The 14,652-nt window shown below is 48.4% G+C and overlaps 1 protein-coding gene across 2 annotated transcripts; it reads right to left on the bottom strand.

Moving 5' to 3' along the window:
- Positions 1–498: 498 nt before the first annotated feature.
- On the bottom strand, positions 499–14,459 carry CCDC27 (coiled-coil domain containing 27). Of its 2 annotated transcripts, XM_081871007.1 has the most exons (14): positions 14,347–14,459; positions 13,679–13,779; positions 12,670–12,891; positions 12,369–12,498; positions 11,002–11,133; positions 10,407–10,552; positions 8,967–9,146; positions 7,480–7,710; positions 6,087–6,282; positions 5,364–5,494; positions 3,600–3,677; positions 2,348–2,560; positions 860–964; positions 499–739 (listed from the first exon to the last, which is right to left on the bottom strand). In XM_081871007.1, exons 3-14 carry the CDS (start codon positions 12,841–12,843, stop codon positions 611–613), a joined length of 1,845 nt encoding a protein of 614 aa, XP_081727133.1. In that variant the 5' UTR covers positions 12,844–12,891; positions 13,679–13,779; positions 14,347–14,459; the 3' UTR covers positions 499–610. The 2 variants fall into 2 exon arrangements, with proteins under 2 accessions (XP_081727133.1, XP_081727132.1); XM_081871006.1 differs by having other exon boundaries at positions 499–964.
- Between the last annotated feature and the right edge of the window lie 193 nt (positions 14,460–14,652).

The following is a 14,652-nucleotide window of genomic DNA, read 5'->3' on the forward strand; positions in this document are numbered from 1 at the left end:
TGTGTCAGATTGATGCACAGTTAAAACTTACAGAATTTCTTGCCACAGGGCCATAAATGCAGACTGCTATATATTTTGGAAAGTTGCTTGTCTGTTCATTTTGCCACCTCTTAAGATACTGTCACAAATTTGGCACAATGGTTCCTGAGATCAAGGAGAAAGTTTTCTTCCATGTCTGGATACAGCCATTTGGAATCACAATGGAGAACTGAACCCTGCACTGATTTCAACCACTGATTTAAAAACTGCACTGATTTGTGTGTGTGTCTTTTAGAATTCCTGCGCAACACCAGGTACGAGGCCCCTAGCAATAAAATTAAATAAATTACATGTTTTTGGAAGTAGTTTCTACTGTTGAGTCTTCAAGCTAAATTGCAACGATATGACATGACTGCTTCGGTGGTAATGCAAATTATTAGCATCTTACACCACTAGTAGGAGCAGGTTTCTTGAAGAATAAGAGGAAGCGGCAAGTGGGTCAGAGAGAAAAACTAAACATTAAGTGCAATCATTTAATTGGAGTCAGGAAAAGGAATTATAAAAGATGACCAAGAATGGATCAAGCCCCAGTTAGAAAAGAATGTGAAGAGAGACTTTAGCTTTCAAATCTCTATCTGCTGGAACTCTTTTTCTTAGAGGTAGTGATTGGAGGGGGTGGTTCGGAAGCGCCTAGAGCTGGGACTTTCACCCCTTTCTGTTTCAGCAACTGGTAAAAGTCTAGACGGTCTGTTATGATTTTCTGGAAGACAGATCCACAGAGGAGCTTTCTGTTAGAAATGGAGGCAGCTATTCCATTCCCCCATCCCGCTTCTGCACTGCAGCCACAGTGACAATCTGACTTCCACATGGTTGCCTTTACCTGCAAGGACTCTAAAACTTCGTCATCTGTGATTTCGGCCTGGGGAGACTTGGTGCCAGGGGTGCTGTAAGTTGCCTGGATGATTTTGCTCCGAAACCTTTCAAACTTTCAGTGAAAAGAAGGGCGGGGGAATGAAGTGGACAGTGCCTTAGTTCAAAAATTAGAGAATGTCATTCCTTAGAATCAAAGCTAATGCAGTGAGACAAGGTCACTCCCAGACAACCTGTTTACATTCGTCCTGATACATGTGCACAAAGATTCCGAGTAGGACCACTGTTTATTCTGATTTATTTGGGAGAAGGTTGAACAACATCGCACCAAACAGTCCTTATCCCTCATTTTCCAGGGGATATCCCTGTCACTTTCCTTACAGCAAAAGGTCTGGTTTTCTCGGAAGTGGGTTTATTGCACAAGAACACCAAATCCACCTGAGTTGCACAATCTGGATTTCCCTGCACGTGACTGAATCGCACCCCTGAAACAGGGACATTCCGGAAGCGGCCAGGATTCTCGGTTACTGATTTGCGAGAGCCATGTTTCATGCCATTTTCACATTTTTGATTTGTTTCCGTCTCTCAAAGAGCACTAGAAACTGAAATTCAGATTTTTATCCATTTAAAATAGCATGGCTTACCCCAAGGAACTCTGGGAAGCGGGGCAAATGGGGTACAGCCCCACAATAAGCAGCTCACCCCCCCCCCAACTGCCTGCCTGACTTCTTGCTTACATCCAGCCCTATGGATGGCCCTGGCTGTCCAATTCCTTCTCCTTAGCCCTAGTGTTGTCCTTGTGGAACTCAGCAGGAAGGAGGATGCCGTCAAAACTAGATCTGGCTCTGCTTGTCATTGGCAGTGGCTGCAGCTGTCACTGGCTCTGGTGCCACGAACTGCCTCCCTGCCAGCCCCAATGGGCACCAACCACCAGACTCTGGGAGGTGCCATTTTTCAGACCGACAGAATTCAGTTCTGTTCCTGAGATACTATTGAAAATACTTTGGGCCTGAGTGTAGACATAAATGTATGTTCATAACATTACATGCACATATGCATGCAAGCATGCAAGTATGCATTAAACACAGAAGGTCTTGGGTTCAATCCCTGGCAGGTTGCACTGGGCATAAAACTCCTGGAGAGCCTCTGCCAGTTGACGTAGACCAGGGTTTCCCAAACTTGGGTCTCCAGCTGTTTTTGCACTACAGCTCCCATCATCCCTAGCTAGCAGGACCAGTGGTCAGAGATGATGGGGACTGTAGTTCAAAAACAGCTGGAGACCCAAATTTGGGAAGCCCTGGTGTAGACAATACTCAGCCAGATGGACCAATGGCCCTGCCTTTGTTTTAACTGAGTTTAGTAGAGTATTTTTGCACTGCTGTGGTGAAGGGTTGATAGGAAATGCAAATGTTAATAACGGCAATAAAAAAGACCTAATAGCAGTAACAGTGGTGGTAGTAGTGGTTGAAGAAGCCCTGCGATCTGTGGAGAAGATTACCCTGGCACTGATGCTCTCCAGAGTGACTCTGGTTTGCTGCTCTGCCCGCTGCAAGATCTCCAGCTGCCTCTGCAGATCGTTCTGCCGGCTCAGCTGGTTCCCAACATGGTGCTGATTCAGTAACAGCTCGGCCTGGAGCCGGTTGACATTGCTCTGCAAGTCATCGATCATCTGGCTCTTGTCAGTTAGTTTGGATTCCAGATCAGCGAGGTCCTGCGTGGCAGGAGAGGATAAAGATAGAACTGTTAACTAAGAGTAAGGATGGAGGTTTCGATTTTGTTTGCTTTCTAACGGGAAACTACCTAATTTGCAGTTCCCGGACAAATAAACAAACCGAAACGCAGCTATCCTTTGAAAATTCACACTGCGCTGAATTTTTCTCCAGCCAAAGACTGTGTGCAGCAATAGTTGAAATGTGAGGGGAGAGTGCAAAATGGCTGCTGTGGGGGCACGGCATATCAGAAGATGGCTGCTGTCAGGGGACATCTTGGGCCCATCCTTATCTCTCAGTCTAACCTACCTCAAAGGGCTGTTGTGAGGATAAAAGTGGAGAGAGGGAGACACATATTCAGCACCTTGGGCTGCTTGGAGGACAAGTGGGATAGAAATGTAGTAATAAATAAAGCAAAAAAAAAAAAAAAACCAGAATAATGGCTTGAATGTAAGAGAGGCTGAGGCTGTAGAAACAGGAATGGCACACGAAAAGCTCGGTTTCTTTCGCAGGTGCCTTAGGAGGTACTGGCAAGCACACTGGTGCCCATGGGCACCACATTGGAGACCCACACTTAGAACTTAGGAACCTGCTTTGTGGATTCAGTTTGCATTTAGTGGCAAAGCCACCTGATTTGCACTTTCTGCAACAAGAAATGAACTGAAGCACAGTCCATCCAGTGAAATTCACACTTCCCCAAATTTTCCAGTGCAGTTCCCCAGACAGGTAAGGTGTGGGGGGAAATGCATAGGCTGAGGTGCAGCGCACCTGCAAATGCATATATATGGGGAAATATAATTTTAAAATGCATCAAATAATGGACATGGGGAAATAATGGGGAAATGCATGAAATAATGGGCATATTAGGAGAAATTCAAACAGAAATGCTGAGGAATTTCCTGAGGACTCCCCCCCCCCAACACACACAAAAAATGCAAACTGATATGGAAATGTGGAGAATCGAAGTTTAAGACCGGAAAAAATGAGAGAAACCAAAACTGAGATATTCGGCCTCGCTACTGGCAGGGAGCAGCAACTCACCTGCCTGAGATTGTAATTCTCTCTCTCGATGGAGCCCATCATTTCTTCGTGCTTCCTCTCCTCTCTCAAGTTGCTAAACTAAAATAAAAAGGCAAGCATGATAAAGGTACAACCCCATTTAGTATGTTCGTGGCCCGGCGGAAATCCCAGCTGGAAGGTACAGCCCATAATAATACAGGAAGCTTCCTTAGACTGAGCCAGAGCACAGCTGCACCTAACTCAGTATTGCCTTGATTACTTAAACTGCAGAATTTGCTCCCACAAGAGGTACTGATGGCTGCCAACCAATTGTTTAGGGTTAGATTCATGGAGAAGGCTGTCAATGGATTCTAGCCACAATGGCTGTGTGCTGCCTCCGTAGTTGGGAGACAGTAATGCTACTGGAACACCAGCTGCTGGAAACCACAGGAGGGAACGAGTACTCTTGAGCTTTTGGCCTCTGTGAGAACAGGATGCTGGACAAAATGGGCCACCGGCCTGATCCAAGAACAGGGCCCTTGGTACGTCCTTATGTCTACTTCCAACCACCAGCAGCTCTGTAGGATCTTGGGCTGGGGACCTTTCCAGCACTGCCTGGAGATGTTGGAGATTGAACCCAGGACAATTCTGCTTGCAAAGCGGATGCTCTCCCACTAAGCCATGGCAACTTCCTCCAAGTGCCACGTGGACCTCCAGCCAGCCACAGACCTGCCATCTCACCATAAGGCAATTAGGATCTTAGCAGCAAACCTGCTAGAAACATGTGGAGGGGGCAATCCATTCTCTCAGCCCTCTCAGGGACCTAAGAAGCTATCTTATGCTGAGTCAGACTACTGGTCCAACTAGCTCAGTATTGGCTGCATGAATGCCAGTGGCTGTCCAAGGTTTCAGAGAGGAGGCTGTTCCAAATCCTTATCTGGAGATAGCGGGGACTGAACTGGATATCTTTTCCCCCCTCCAATTAAAAGTTGTTAATCCATAATAAATTAAACAACTTTAATACAGTGGTACCTCGGGTTACAGACACTTCAGGTTACAGATGCTTCAGGTTACAGACTCCACCAACCCAGAAATAGTACCTTGGTTTAAGAACTTTACCTCAGGATGAGAACAGAAATCGTGCAGCTGTGGCACGGCAGCATCAGGAGGCCCCATTAGCTAAAGTGGCATCTCAGGTTAAGAATAGTTTCAGGTTAAGAACAGATCTCCAGAACGAATTAAGTTCTTAACCCAAGGTACCACTGTACAACATTATTTTTTTTTAAAAAAATGGCTTCCCAGATGTGCCAATAATTAACCCTTACTGCTGCTTATATTTCATAATTATCTCTATTTCACTATTTCCCCCTTTTGTCCTTGTCCATCAATTTGTCAATTCCTGCTTGTGCATTAGTTAACATTTCCAATGTTATCAGTGAGGACTGTTCATCCGTTTATCAATCCACATTAACCCATTAATTATTATTTCTGAAACAAAACCTTCATTTCCCTCCATCTGTGTATATAAAAAACCTAATCATTCCCACTCTGTAGTTGTTTTCCATTCGATTCTTAATTTGTAGCAAATTCACATCAAATTAATTTGAATTCCCTACATCTTTAAAAGTGTCCTGAAGTGGAGACCTTCCTTACAGAAAGCAGATGCTCAACCACTGAGAAACGGCCCCCTCCTCACCATCTCATGCATTCAGCTGTTTCAGAGCACGCCTTAAAAAATTAAAAGAATTCTCAGCCTTCCCCGCAATCCAAACCCAGCAGAACTGTGTAACCCCCCAATCAACATACTTTATTAGACATGGCTTCCAGCTGAACTCCCCGCTCCCTCAGCTCCTTCTGCAATGATTCTCGCTCTGCGTGAGCTTTCCTGAGCTGGGATGCCTCAAAGGATAGCTGCCTTTGCAAGGAAGATATCGCGCCTAGGGAATCAAGAGAAAAGCCTGTGAATGTGATCGAGGCCACCCAGTATGGATCGCCAGAAACTCTCCACTAGCATGAACCCTCTGAATTAACAAGAGAGGGACCTGCAAACCAATGTTGCTGTTTTGTTTTCGCCTTCTTGCAGGCATGCTCTCGTCCAATGGACAACCAATCCCAATCCCAGAAAACTCCATTCCATTCCCTGTGCCCTGGTTTTCTTTTCTTTTTCCAACGGGCTACCATGCCCAATCCCAGGAAACTCCATTCCATTCCCCATTCCCTGGTTTTCTTTTCTTTTTCCAACCGACACTCAGCAATCCATGGTTGCTGGGCACGCTCAACTCTCATTGGGCTCTTGAGGAGGTCACCCGCTTAAGATTCCAAAATGATTGTTTTGCATTTCAACTAACCTCAGGGTTCCACTGAGCATGCTCACAACTCCCTCTTGTCTCTCAGTGGCCTCACCTTAGTTCCATTTAAATCAGTGCCTACAATGTGAGGTTGCCTCCAGAAGGGGTGACTCTTGGTTCCCCAAGGAAAATATTAGCCAACCCTTTTCCATATATAACCATCTCAGCTTTCCAAAGGTACCTGTGGCCATGTCATAATCGCATTTCACTTTCTCCAGCTCCTCGTACAGCTCGTCGTTCATCCTCTGGAACTCAATAAGCTTGATAAAAAGGAGCTCCTCTTCCGATTCTTCCATATGCACTTCTTCGTAAGACCTACTTTCCACACGCATCTCTTCCTCGCCCTCCGAGCGTGCCTTTTCCTGTATTTCAGAGTACTGCGCAGAGAGAGCGCAAAGAAAGACTGGGATGCCAAAGTAAGGGCATGGGAGAAAGCCAATTTCGTTCGCGTTTTAACAGGAAAATACCCAATTTGTACTTCTCAAAGCAACACCTGAGCTGGAATGCAATTAGCCTTTGAAATCTGCACTTCTCCAAATTTTGTGCTGCGGCTCTCCAAGCAAGAAAGGTATGCAAAATATGCATACCCTAAGGAGGAGATTTGCACAGAAATGCATACCTTACTGAAAACAGCATTCAAAAATTCATTATAGTAGGGGAAACTGCATCCCCCCCCCAAAAAAGAGTATGTTAGGAGAAATCCACCCTAAAATACTGGTGAATTCTCATGAGAATTTAGGGGTTGTTGGGGGCTTTTTTTCCTTCAAAAGTGCAAATTGCTGTAGAAATGTGCAGAACCAAATTTACAACTGGAAAATGGGGAAACTGGCCTCTGCTAGGTTCCTCTACTCAAACGTTTCCCCTTCTTCCTCCATTTTCCCTGCCTGGATTAGACCTTTTACTCACCAACGAGGCAGAACTTTAGGATACAGGTCCTGGGACCCCACAGAGTGAGCAGGTGGGCCCCTGTTAAACGCAGCAGCACGACGGACCATATTTGGAAGTAAGCGAAGTGATGAGGATGACTTAGGCACATAAAAGCTTTCTTAAACCAAGCCAGAAGCTTGCTCCACTTTGTTCAGCATTGTCTACACGGACTGGCAGCACCTCAACAGGGTGACCTGGAGACACTGGGGATTGAACCTTCTAAAGGTGTAGGGTCCTTAAGACCAGAGTCTAAAACGACCTAACTTCACCACTGCTGACTCTGACCCTGATAAGGAGGGTGCCAACCAGGTCAGTTTGGACACAGGAGACTGAGGTCTTGCTGTGGCCTGGGGGAAAGGCAGGATAGCAAGGGAAAGGGACTCCCAAGGGCCAGGTAGGCAATCCTGGGGGCCACAATTGAACCACAGGTCAAAGGGTGCCCATCTCTAGCTTGGGGAGGGGGCAGGGTTCTGCCCAGCCCCACAGACATTCTGTACTTCTGCAAATCTTTGTGTGTTCCCCATGCCTGCAAAAACTTTCCTCTTTTGTGTGGACAGTGCTGTTTCGGCTCTAAGGAGACTAGAGCTTGGGAAACGAATTTGCTTTGAGTGTAGAAAAAAATCTCCCCAACTAGCCTTCAGGCTCACCTCTTTCTCCAGCTGCTCCAGTTCATTCTGATCCTTCAGCAGCGTCTTGCTAAGGAGCGCCATCTTGGAGTCCACCTGTCTGTCTGTCTGGGCCAGCTCCAATTTCAACCGCTCCAATTCCTGCCGAAATTCTTCCGGGATGCTCTTCTGCTGCATAAGGACCGGCAGAGAGACACCTCGCCTGCGCAGGTTTGGGTCACTCACTTGCATCATAAGCTTTTCTTCTGGTTCCTTTTAAGGAGAGGGATAAAAGATTCAGAAGGCGCTGAAGCTGGAAACTGAGGGCGCAGCCCTCCAGTAACTTGGGGAAATGCTGCTAGAACTAGGAAGGTTATCTCAGAACTGTTGTAGGAAATACTGGGCACAGAGGATGCAAAGCATAGGAAGCATAGGGACTCTGCCTGCCATTGGCTCTGGCTGTGCCTGCTACTAGCTTTGGCGCCACCTACTGTTGGCCTCCAGGCCTTCCGCCCTACCAATCGCTATAGGCACCAGCCACCACTGAGGGCGAATCCACCAAACATATCCCCAAGCATTTGCCATTAGCACAGAGGATGCATTCACTTTCCTTGCTCTCCCTTTAGTTAGATTGCAAAGTAAGAGCCCCTGGCACATATAGAGGCTTACAGAATTACACACAGACAGCCAATGTGGTGTTGTGTGCTTCAGGATCCTTCTTTTCATAAAACTGCAGAGTTGCAAGAGACCTCGTGAGTTATCTACTCAAACCCTCTGCAATGCAGGAATCAGAGAATTATAGAGTTGGAAGGGACCATGGGGATTATCCAGTCCAACACCCTGCAATGAGGTAGCTGCCAGTGGTCCCCTATGGCTCGTATCCACTAGGAGCCTCTCTGTGTTCAGTGCCTTGGACACTGTGTTCAGTGCCTTGTTCAGTGCCAATTTTTGCGGCACTCCCTTCCAGTTGAGTTCAGGCCGGCCAAAGATGATCTCAGCAGGTTATCCAAGTGAATGCTGATTTCATAGTTTTAACTCACATTTAATCTTACCGTATAGTGCAAATTGTTGAAATGAAAATTTAAAAAACAGTGGTTCACATGTCGAACTAGGACCCAGGAGACCCGGGTTCGGATCCCCAATTGGGTGTGAAGCCTGCTGGTTAACCTTGGGCTAGCCTCAACCTCTCAGCTTAACCTACCACACAGGGTTGTTTGGTCAGGGCACAGCCTGACTCCCTCCCTTGGCAATCTTCACAGATCTTTAGCCTAATGGTTGCCATCAATTTGAGTTGAATTAATTTTAATGAAATGATTTTAGAATGTTGTATTATTTTATTGTTGTTAGCCACCCTGAGCCCGGCTTCGGCTGGGGAGGGCAGGATATAAATAAAAAATTTTATTATTATTATTGTGAGAGTAAAATGTGGAGCAGGGGAGAACCACGTATACACCAATCTCAGCTCCTCGGAGGAAAAGCAGGACAGAAAGGCAGTAAATGAATAAACAAATAAGAAGGACTGGGCCAACCTTCTGGGTGGGTCTCTCCACTGGGGCGAGCTCATCCCCCTGCTGGGCCTGGTCCAGCTGCATCTGCATCACTTCCAGCTCCTCCCGGAGGACTGAGATCACGTCGTCCTTGCGGACGCTCTCCGCTTCACAGTTAGCAAGGCGGACGAGTTCCGCTTCCATCTTTTGCAAAGTTGTATCCTTGGGGGGGGGGGAGAGAGATATGAGAACAGCCAGGTTGAGACCTCAAAGACACTTCCTACAGTTGCATGACATGGGTGCCCCAGCAGGCAAGGCTGGTTCTACAATAAACACTTTGTCCACTTACATGGCAAGGGTGGGGAACCTCAGGCCACAGGCCAAATGCAGCCGCCCAGGCCGCTCTTCCTGGCCCTTGCAGCACTCCTCGGCCATTCCCCCTTACTGGCCCTACTCTATGCCCTCCTTGAGAGTTTCTGCCTGGCTGGAAGGTGTCCCAGAGCTCGGTTCCTGCCTCTTACTTGCCTTGGCAGGGTATGGAGAAATGGATGCTTCTGTATGGAAGCCCTGCTGAAATGTAGGCTGCTGTGCAAAGGGAAAGAGCTGCCCCTGCTGACCCACCTACTTTTCGCTTCTGGCCATGCCCCCTGCTGGCATGCGGGCCCCACAGAAGGCTCCCCACAAGGGAATGTGGCCTTGAGCTGAAAACAGGTGACTGTTGTATGGGGTAGGGAGGAAAGACAGCCACGCTCAGATACAAGGAAGACTGCTGATGTAGCCCAATATTTTTTACTCTGACAGGCAGGTGATCTCCAGGAGCCAGAGATCTTTCCACCAGCTGTATGTTCCCAAGTCCCAATTCATCATGCTGACTTGGATCTATAAAGGCCCGTGTAGTTCAGGACCCCTGTATCTTTCAGAGCGCTTCTCCTGGTGTTGAACCCTACTCAGATCCATTGACCTGCACCGGAAGGCCCACTTTCGGGTGCCTCCCTGGAAGGGCACGTACTGGAAATTGTAGAACTGTATATGCTTTGATAAATGGCCTACACGTGATATAAAAACCTGTAACTGCAGGAGGATAGCTCTATTACTCTGGCTGCATTAATGTTTGTCTGATGGAGAGCAGGTTCCAATATGGCAGGCATGCTTTCCGCCTGAGAACGGGACTTAGTTTCCATGCACCTGTAAAACTAAGGTGAGGGCATGGCTCTATATAAGCCTGCGTAATTCATAGGCTTGCAGTTTCCACTTTTGCATTCTTCCTCGAGGCCGCTGCTGTGACCAAGTAAAGTTGCCTTAAACATCACAACAGTGTGGTTATACTGAAGAACTCCGCTACCGGCATGAGTCCCCCCCATGCTCAGCATCCAGGGTGCCAGGATGGGCCTGGCCAGTGCCAGTGCTTTCCAGTAAGCCTTGCACGGCCCAGTTCCCTGCTCCCTTTCCTCTGCCAAGCTGCTTTGACAGTTACATCCTTACCTTTTCCTGCAGCAGACTGACGTACCATGGGATTCTGCTTCCTTTGCGGGTTTGGCTTTTCGGGTAGACGCCGCCTGTGAAGCCCTCGGTGAAACTTTTCCACTTAGGCAACCCAGACATGCTCTGAGTAGATGAGGCCGGACAATCTGTGTGCGCAATGGCAACGGAGTGGAGGAGAGAAAGGCACCGTCAAGGTAGTGCTATGGATCATCTCCGACGCTAGTCCTGAATCTGCTGGGATGCGACTGAAACCCACACGGGTCTAGCAATCATCTGGAAGCACCCAGGGTGCCATGGGCAATAATGGAGCCCTTTAACGATACATTTAATACATTGCCATTATAAAAAGAAGGCTGTCCTGGGATGTACCGCATCGGAAGGCTAGAAATCGTCCAGCTCAGTTGCCTGAAAAGAGGCGAGTTATAGCAGCTGAAACAAAAGCACTGCAGTTTTGTTTAAACATAGCAAAAGCTGCCTGCCCCACACCCCTTTCTGCATAGTCCTGAGATGTAAACTCCGGTTTGCAGCAGGAAGGGGAGGGGAGGGGAGGGGAGGGATCTGTGTGGGAACCAGCAAGTCAGACAAAGGCACTCACATCTGAGGCAGCTCTTTGACTCAAAGATATCTGGTCTTTGAAGTATCAAGTTCCATTCTTCCAAGGAGAGCTGGGAGGACAGACTTATGGTGCTGATGTTGCAAGGCAGGTGGCCTTTGGTTATCTCATTCCCTGCAAGGAGAAGGAGGAGGAGGAAGGAGACGGTTACATGGGTCCTTCACACACACAATGCATGGAAATCGTCAACAATGGAGGCACCACTTTTTCAGTTTAGACAGCATGCAGCAAATCGCAAAACAAAACCTTCAGCTCTCAGCAGGTTGCTGGATGATCACAACTCCCCTCTTCCCTGACCACTGGCCATGATGGTTGAGGCTGGTGGGAACTGAAGTCCAGCAACATCCTGGAGGACCACTGGTTCTCATGCCTACCCGAAGAGACATTTTGGACGCGAGAAGATTATGGAAGAGGGGCAGGTTAGGGTTACAACAGCACTTAGCAAGCTCAGGAGTCGGTTATCTGGAATGTACGTCAACATCCTGACAGTTCAAGTATGATTTTCTTGAGTTCAGTTAGGATGCCTTCTTGATTGATAATGATGGATGGAAAGGTGCTCATTAAAGTACTTTGATGACTGCTTGCTCCTAGCTACTGCACACATCTCACCTGCTTGAGTGCAGCCCCCAGAGCAGGGTGGGGAACCTTTTTCATCCCAAGGGCCACATTTCCTTTTCAGCAACCTTCTGGGGGGCCACATGCTAGTGGTGGGTGGGGCCAGAGGCAAAACTGGGTGGAGCAATAAATTTAAACTTTACTTTTGCAGTAGACTAATCTCTTTAGGCACCCCACACCTCTCTCTATCCTTCCTGTGTGTTGACGAGGGTGGAGTGCAGGACTAGGACAGAATTTCCCAAACTTGGGCCTCCAACTGTTTTGGACTACAATTCCCATCATCCTTGACCTGGTCCTGCTAGCTAGGGAAAGGAAAGGAGATGTTAGCAGAGTACAATGATGCATCTCAGCCAGGCAAAAGCACACATACAGGTACACAGCAGGGGTGTGGGCTGTGAACAGGATGTAGCCTGGAGAGAGTCCCAAGGGCCCAAAAGAGAGGCATGAAGGGCCATCTTTGGTGCTGGGCTGAGGTTCCCCATCTCTGCACTACAGAAAAACACTTCAGCCCATTGCTCCTCCTAGCTTAGGGATGGGGAACCTGCTGCCTTCCGTAAGTTGTTGTACTCCCAGCTCCCACCACTACTTACCATTGGCCATACTGGCTGGGGGCTGATGGGAGTTGCAGCCCAGCAGTGCCTGGATGGAGAACCATAGGTTGGGGAAAGCTGTCCTCCAGCCCACTACACCACCCTGGCCTCCCACAGAGACTGCCTCTTCCTCTTGAGCCTTACCAAGCTGAGATGTTGAAGTAGCTCTGTGGCTGTACCTGGGGCACCCAGGGCGCATGAGGAAGGATTTCCGCAGCTCCTCCACCTCGGGCGTGTAGGGAGACCTTGTGGGGCTCGCCAGCTGTTCCTTAGCCTGGGGAAGGAGAGGAATTGAGGGTGCAAAGGAGATGAGAAAGGAGGCACCGCGTCGGCAACTTCTGCCGTTAACGGCATCATGCACTGAGCAGGAAGGGCTGGACTAAATGACATCCAGGGCCCTTTCAAATTCATGCTAGGATTCTGCTCGCATCAAGGCACTGCCTACCTGCTTCTCATAGTACTCCCTCACTGCTTGGCCTGCTTTGCTGGAGATGGTTTTGCCGCTTGATGGAGGAGTCCACACTGGATTGTTCTGCTGCGACTGCTGCCGCTGCTTCCGGTTGCTCATTTCCTGCAGCACAGTGAAGCTCTTCCTCATCAAGGTGTCGCGTTTCTCCATGAGGGCAGCGGCTCAGTTGCTCTCGTTGCAACAAAGGGGTAAAGAGCCCTGCAATGTTTAAAAGCCCGTTATGAGAAAAAGAGACCTTCTTATTGTCAGATGGGGTATATAGGCCTGAACAAAGACTGTGAGCCTATGCACACTGTGTCTGTGAATAGACATCCCCCCCCCCGCCCCCATGCCTACTGAACATGAGTGGGACATACTTCCGACTGAGAAGAGCCTGGCTGCTGGATCAGGCCAAAGGTTGATCCAACCCAGACTATGCGCTTGTCATCTGAGGCCCTTCTCTACATCCCCCACCCCAGAGAAGTTCGGAGGGTGACAACAAGAGCCGGGCCTTTTCTGTGGTGGCTCCCCAATTGTGGAACGCTCTCCCCAGAGCCATCATTACATGTCTTTAGGCACCAGGCAAAAACATTCTTCTTTACCCAGGCCTTTAGCCATTAAATAAGCTATAGCCTGTGGAAAGTGTGTGGGAGAGGGCTGTGAGGATGACTATTGCCTTATTAGGCTGTCTGTAAGTATGCTTTTTATGTTTTTATCATGCATGTTCTGTAATGTGTTTTTAATGTCGGACATAGCCCTGGGATCTTTTGATAGCTGGCGATATAAAAACTGAATTCATAAAAATAAAAGTCCAAAGTCCTGTCTTCGGAGTGGCCAACCAGAAGCCCCTGGGAAGCCTGTCAGCAGGACCTGAGTGAAGATATACTCTCTCCCAGCAAAAGGTATTCAAGAGTTCTACTGCCTTCGACAGCAGAGCACAGCTGTCTAGTAGCCACAGGTAACCTTATCCTCCACAAATAACATCACTTTCACTATTAAAACTTACCTTTGAGTAAATGCAGTTAGGAACGTGGCATAAAGCGATCTATTTCAGGGCCACAAGGTTTAGTGGCTAGATGAACCAATCAAACGTTTTTGTCGATCCGTCTAGAAAGACAAATTATAAAATGGTGGGGCTGAGTGAACAAGGAGAGACCCACATTTATTTCCTTTTCCAGCTGTTTTCGATGTGCTGGTATGTTCTAACAACAGGAAAAGAAAGCAGGGGAGAGACAAGATTACAGACAGCCTGTCCTAACACGCGACAGCACACAATTTTAAGTGTGGGTGGTTAAATTTTAAGTTCAGCGTATATACCAAACTATCTCTATCCTTTTTTTTTTAAGCACCTATATCAAGGTTTGATGACGTGCATAGTTATTTAAATTCATCAATTAATCCATTAAAAGGAAGCCAATTTAATATGTTTGGGTGCTTTAAACCTTGCAGTGGGTTGGACTAGACGACCCTGGGAATACCTTCCAACTACGATTCCATGTAGGCTACCAGCGCACGCATGCGCATCGGAACCCGGCAAGCGCAACAAAGGCGGGGCCAAAGGGGCGTGGCCAAAAGACAGAGGCGGGGCCTGTTCTCTTATTCTCTCTCTGGGCCGTTGTACTGAAGCTTCTCTCGGCCTTTCGCTCCGTTCTCCTCCTCCGCCTTCCCCCTCACCTGCCAAAGGGCCACGGCCCGCGCCCTCCCCCGGCTCTCCGGCCGCGCGAGCCGGAGCCCGGCCAAGGAACGCGCTGGCTGGTTCCCCACCTTCGCGGCCTAATGCGGTTGCTTAGCAACGCGGAAGCGGAACTACAGCTCCCGTCGCCCTCTGGCGCATGCGCTTCGGCGTTGTTGTTTTTAATACACCGTGTTCTGATTGGTCGCCTCTCCCACGCTCGTTCCGCCGCTCGCCCCTCCCATCCCATCCGGGCACGCATGCGCGGGGCCGACTCGGGCTCCTCACGTGGTTTCCGACCTCCGGGA

This window comes from Podarcis erhardii, assembly GCF_964252035.2.
Source record: "Podarcis erhardii genome assembly, chromosome: 7".
Lineage (NCBI taxonomy): Eukaryota > Metazoa > Chordata > Lepidosauria > Squamata > Lacertidae > Podarcis > Podarcis erhardii.

Bases quoted from the DNA above. Each gene is read 5' to 3' on its own strand.
- CCDC27 (XM_081871006.1), bottom strand. From the start codon at position 12,843: ATGGAGAAACGCGACACCTTGATGAGGAAGAGCTTCACTGTGCTGCAG. The intron at 9,147-10,406 runs GTAAGGATGTAA...CCCCCCCCCAAG, and splicing joins TCAGTCTGCTGCAGGAAAAG to GATACAACTTTGCAAAAGAT. The intron at 2,561-3,599 runs GTGAGTTGCTGC...CCTGCCACGCAG, and splicing joins AGAATTACAATCTCAGGCAG to GACCTCGCTGATCTGGAATC.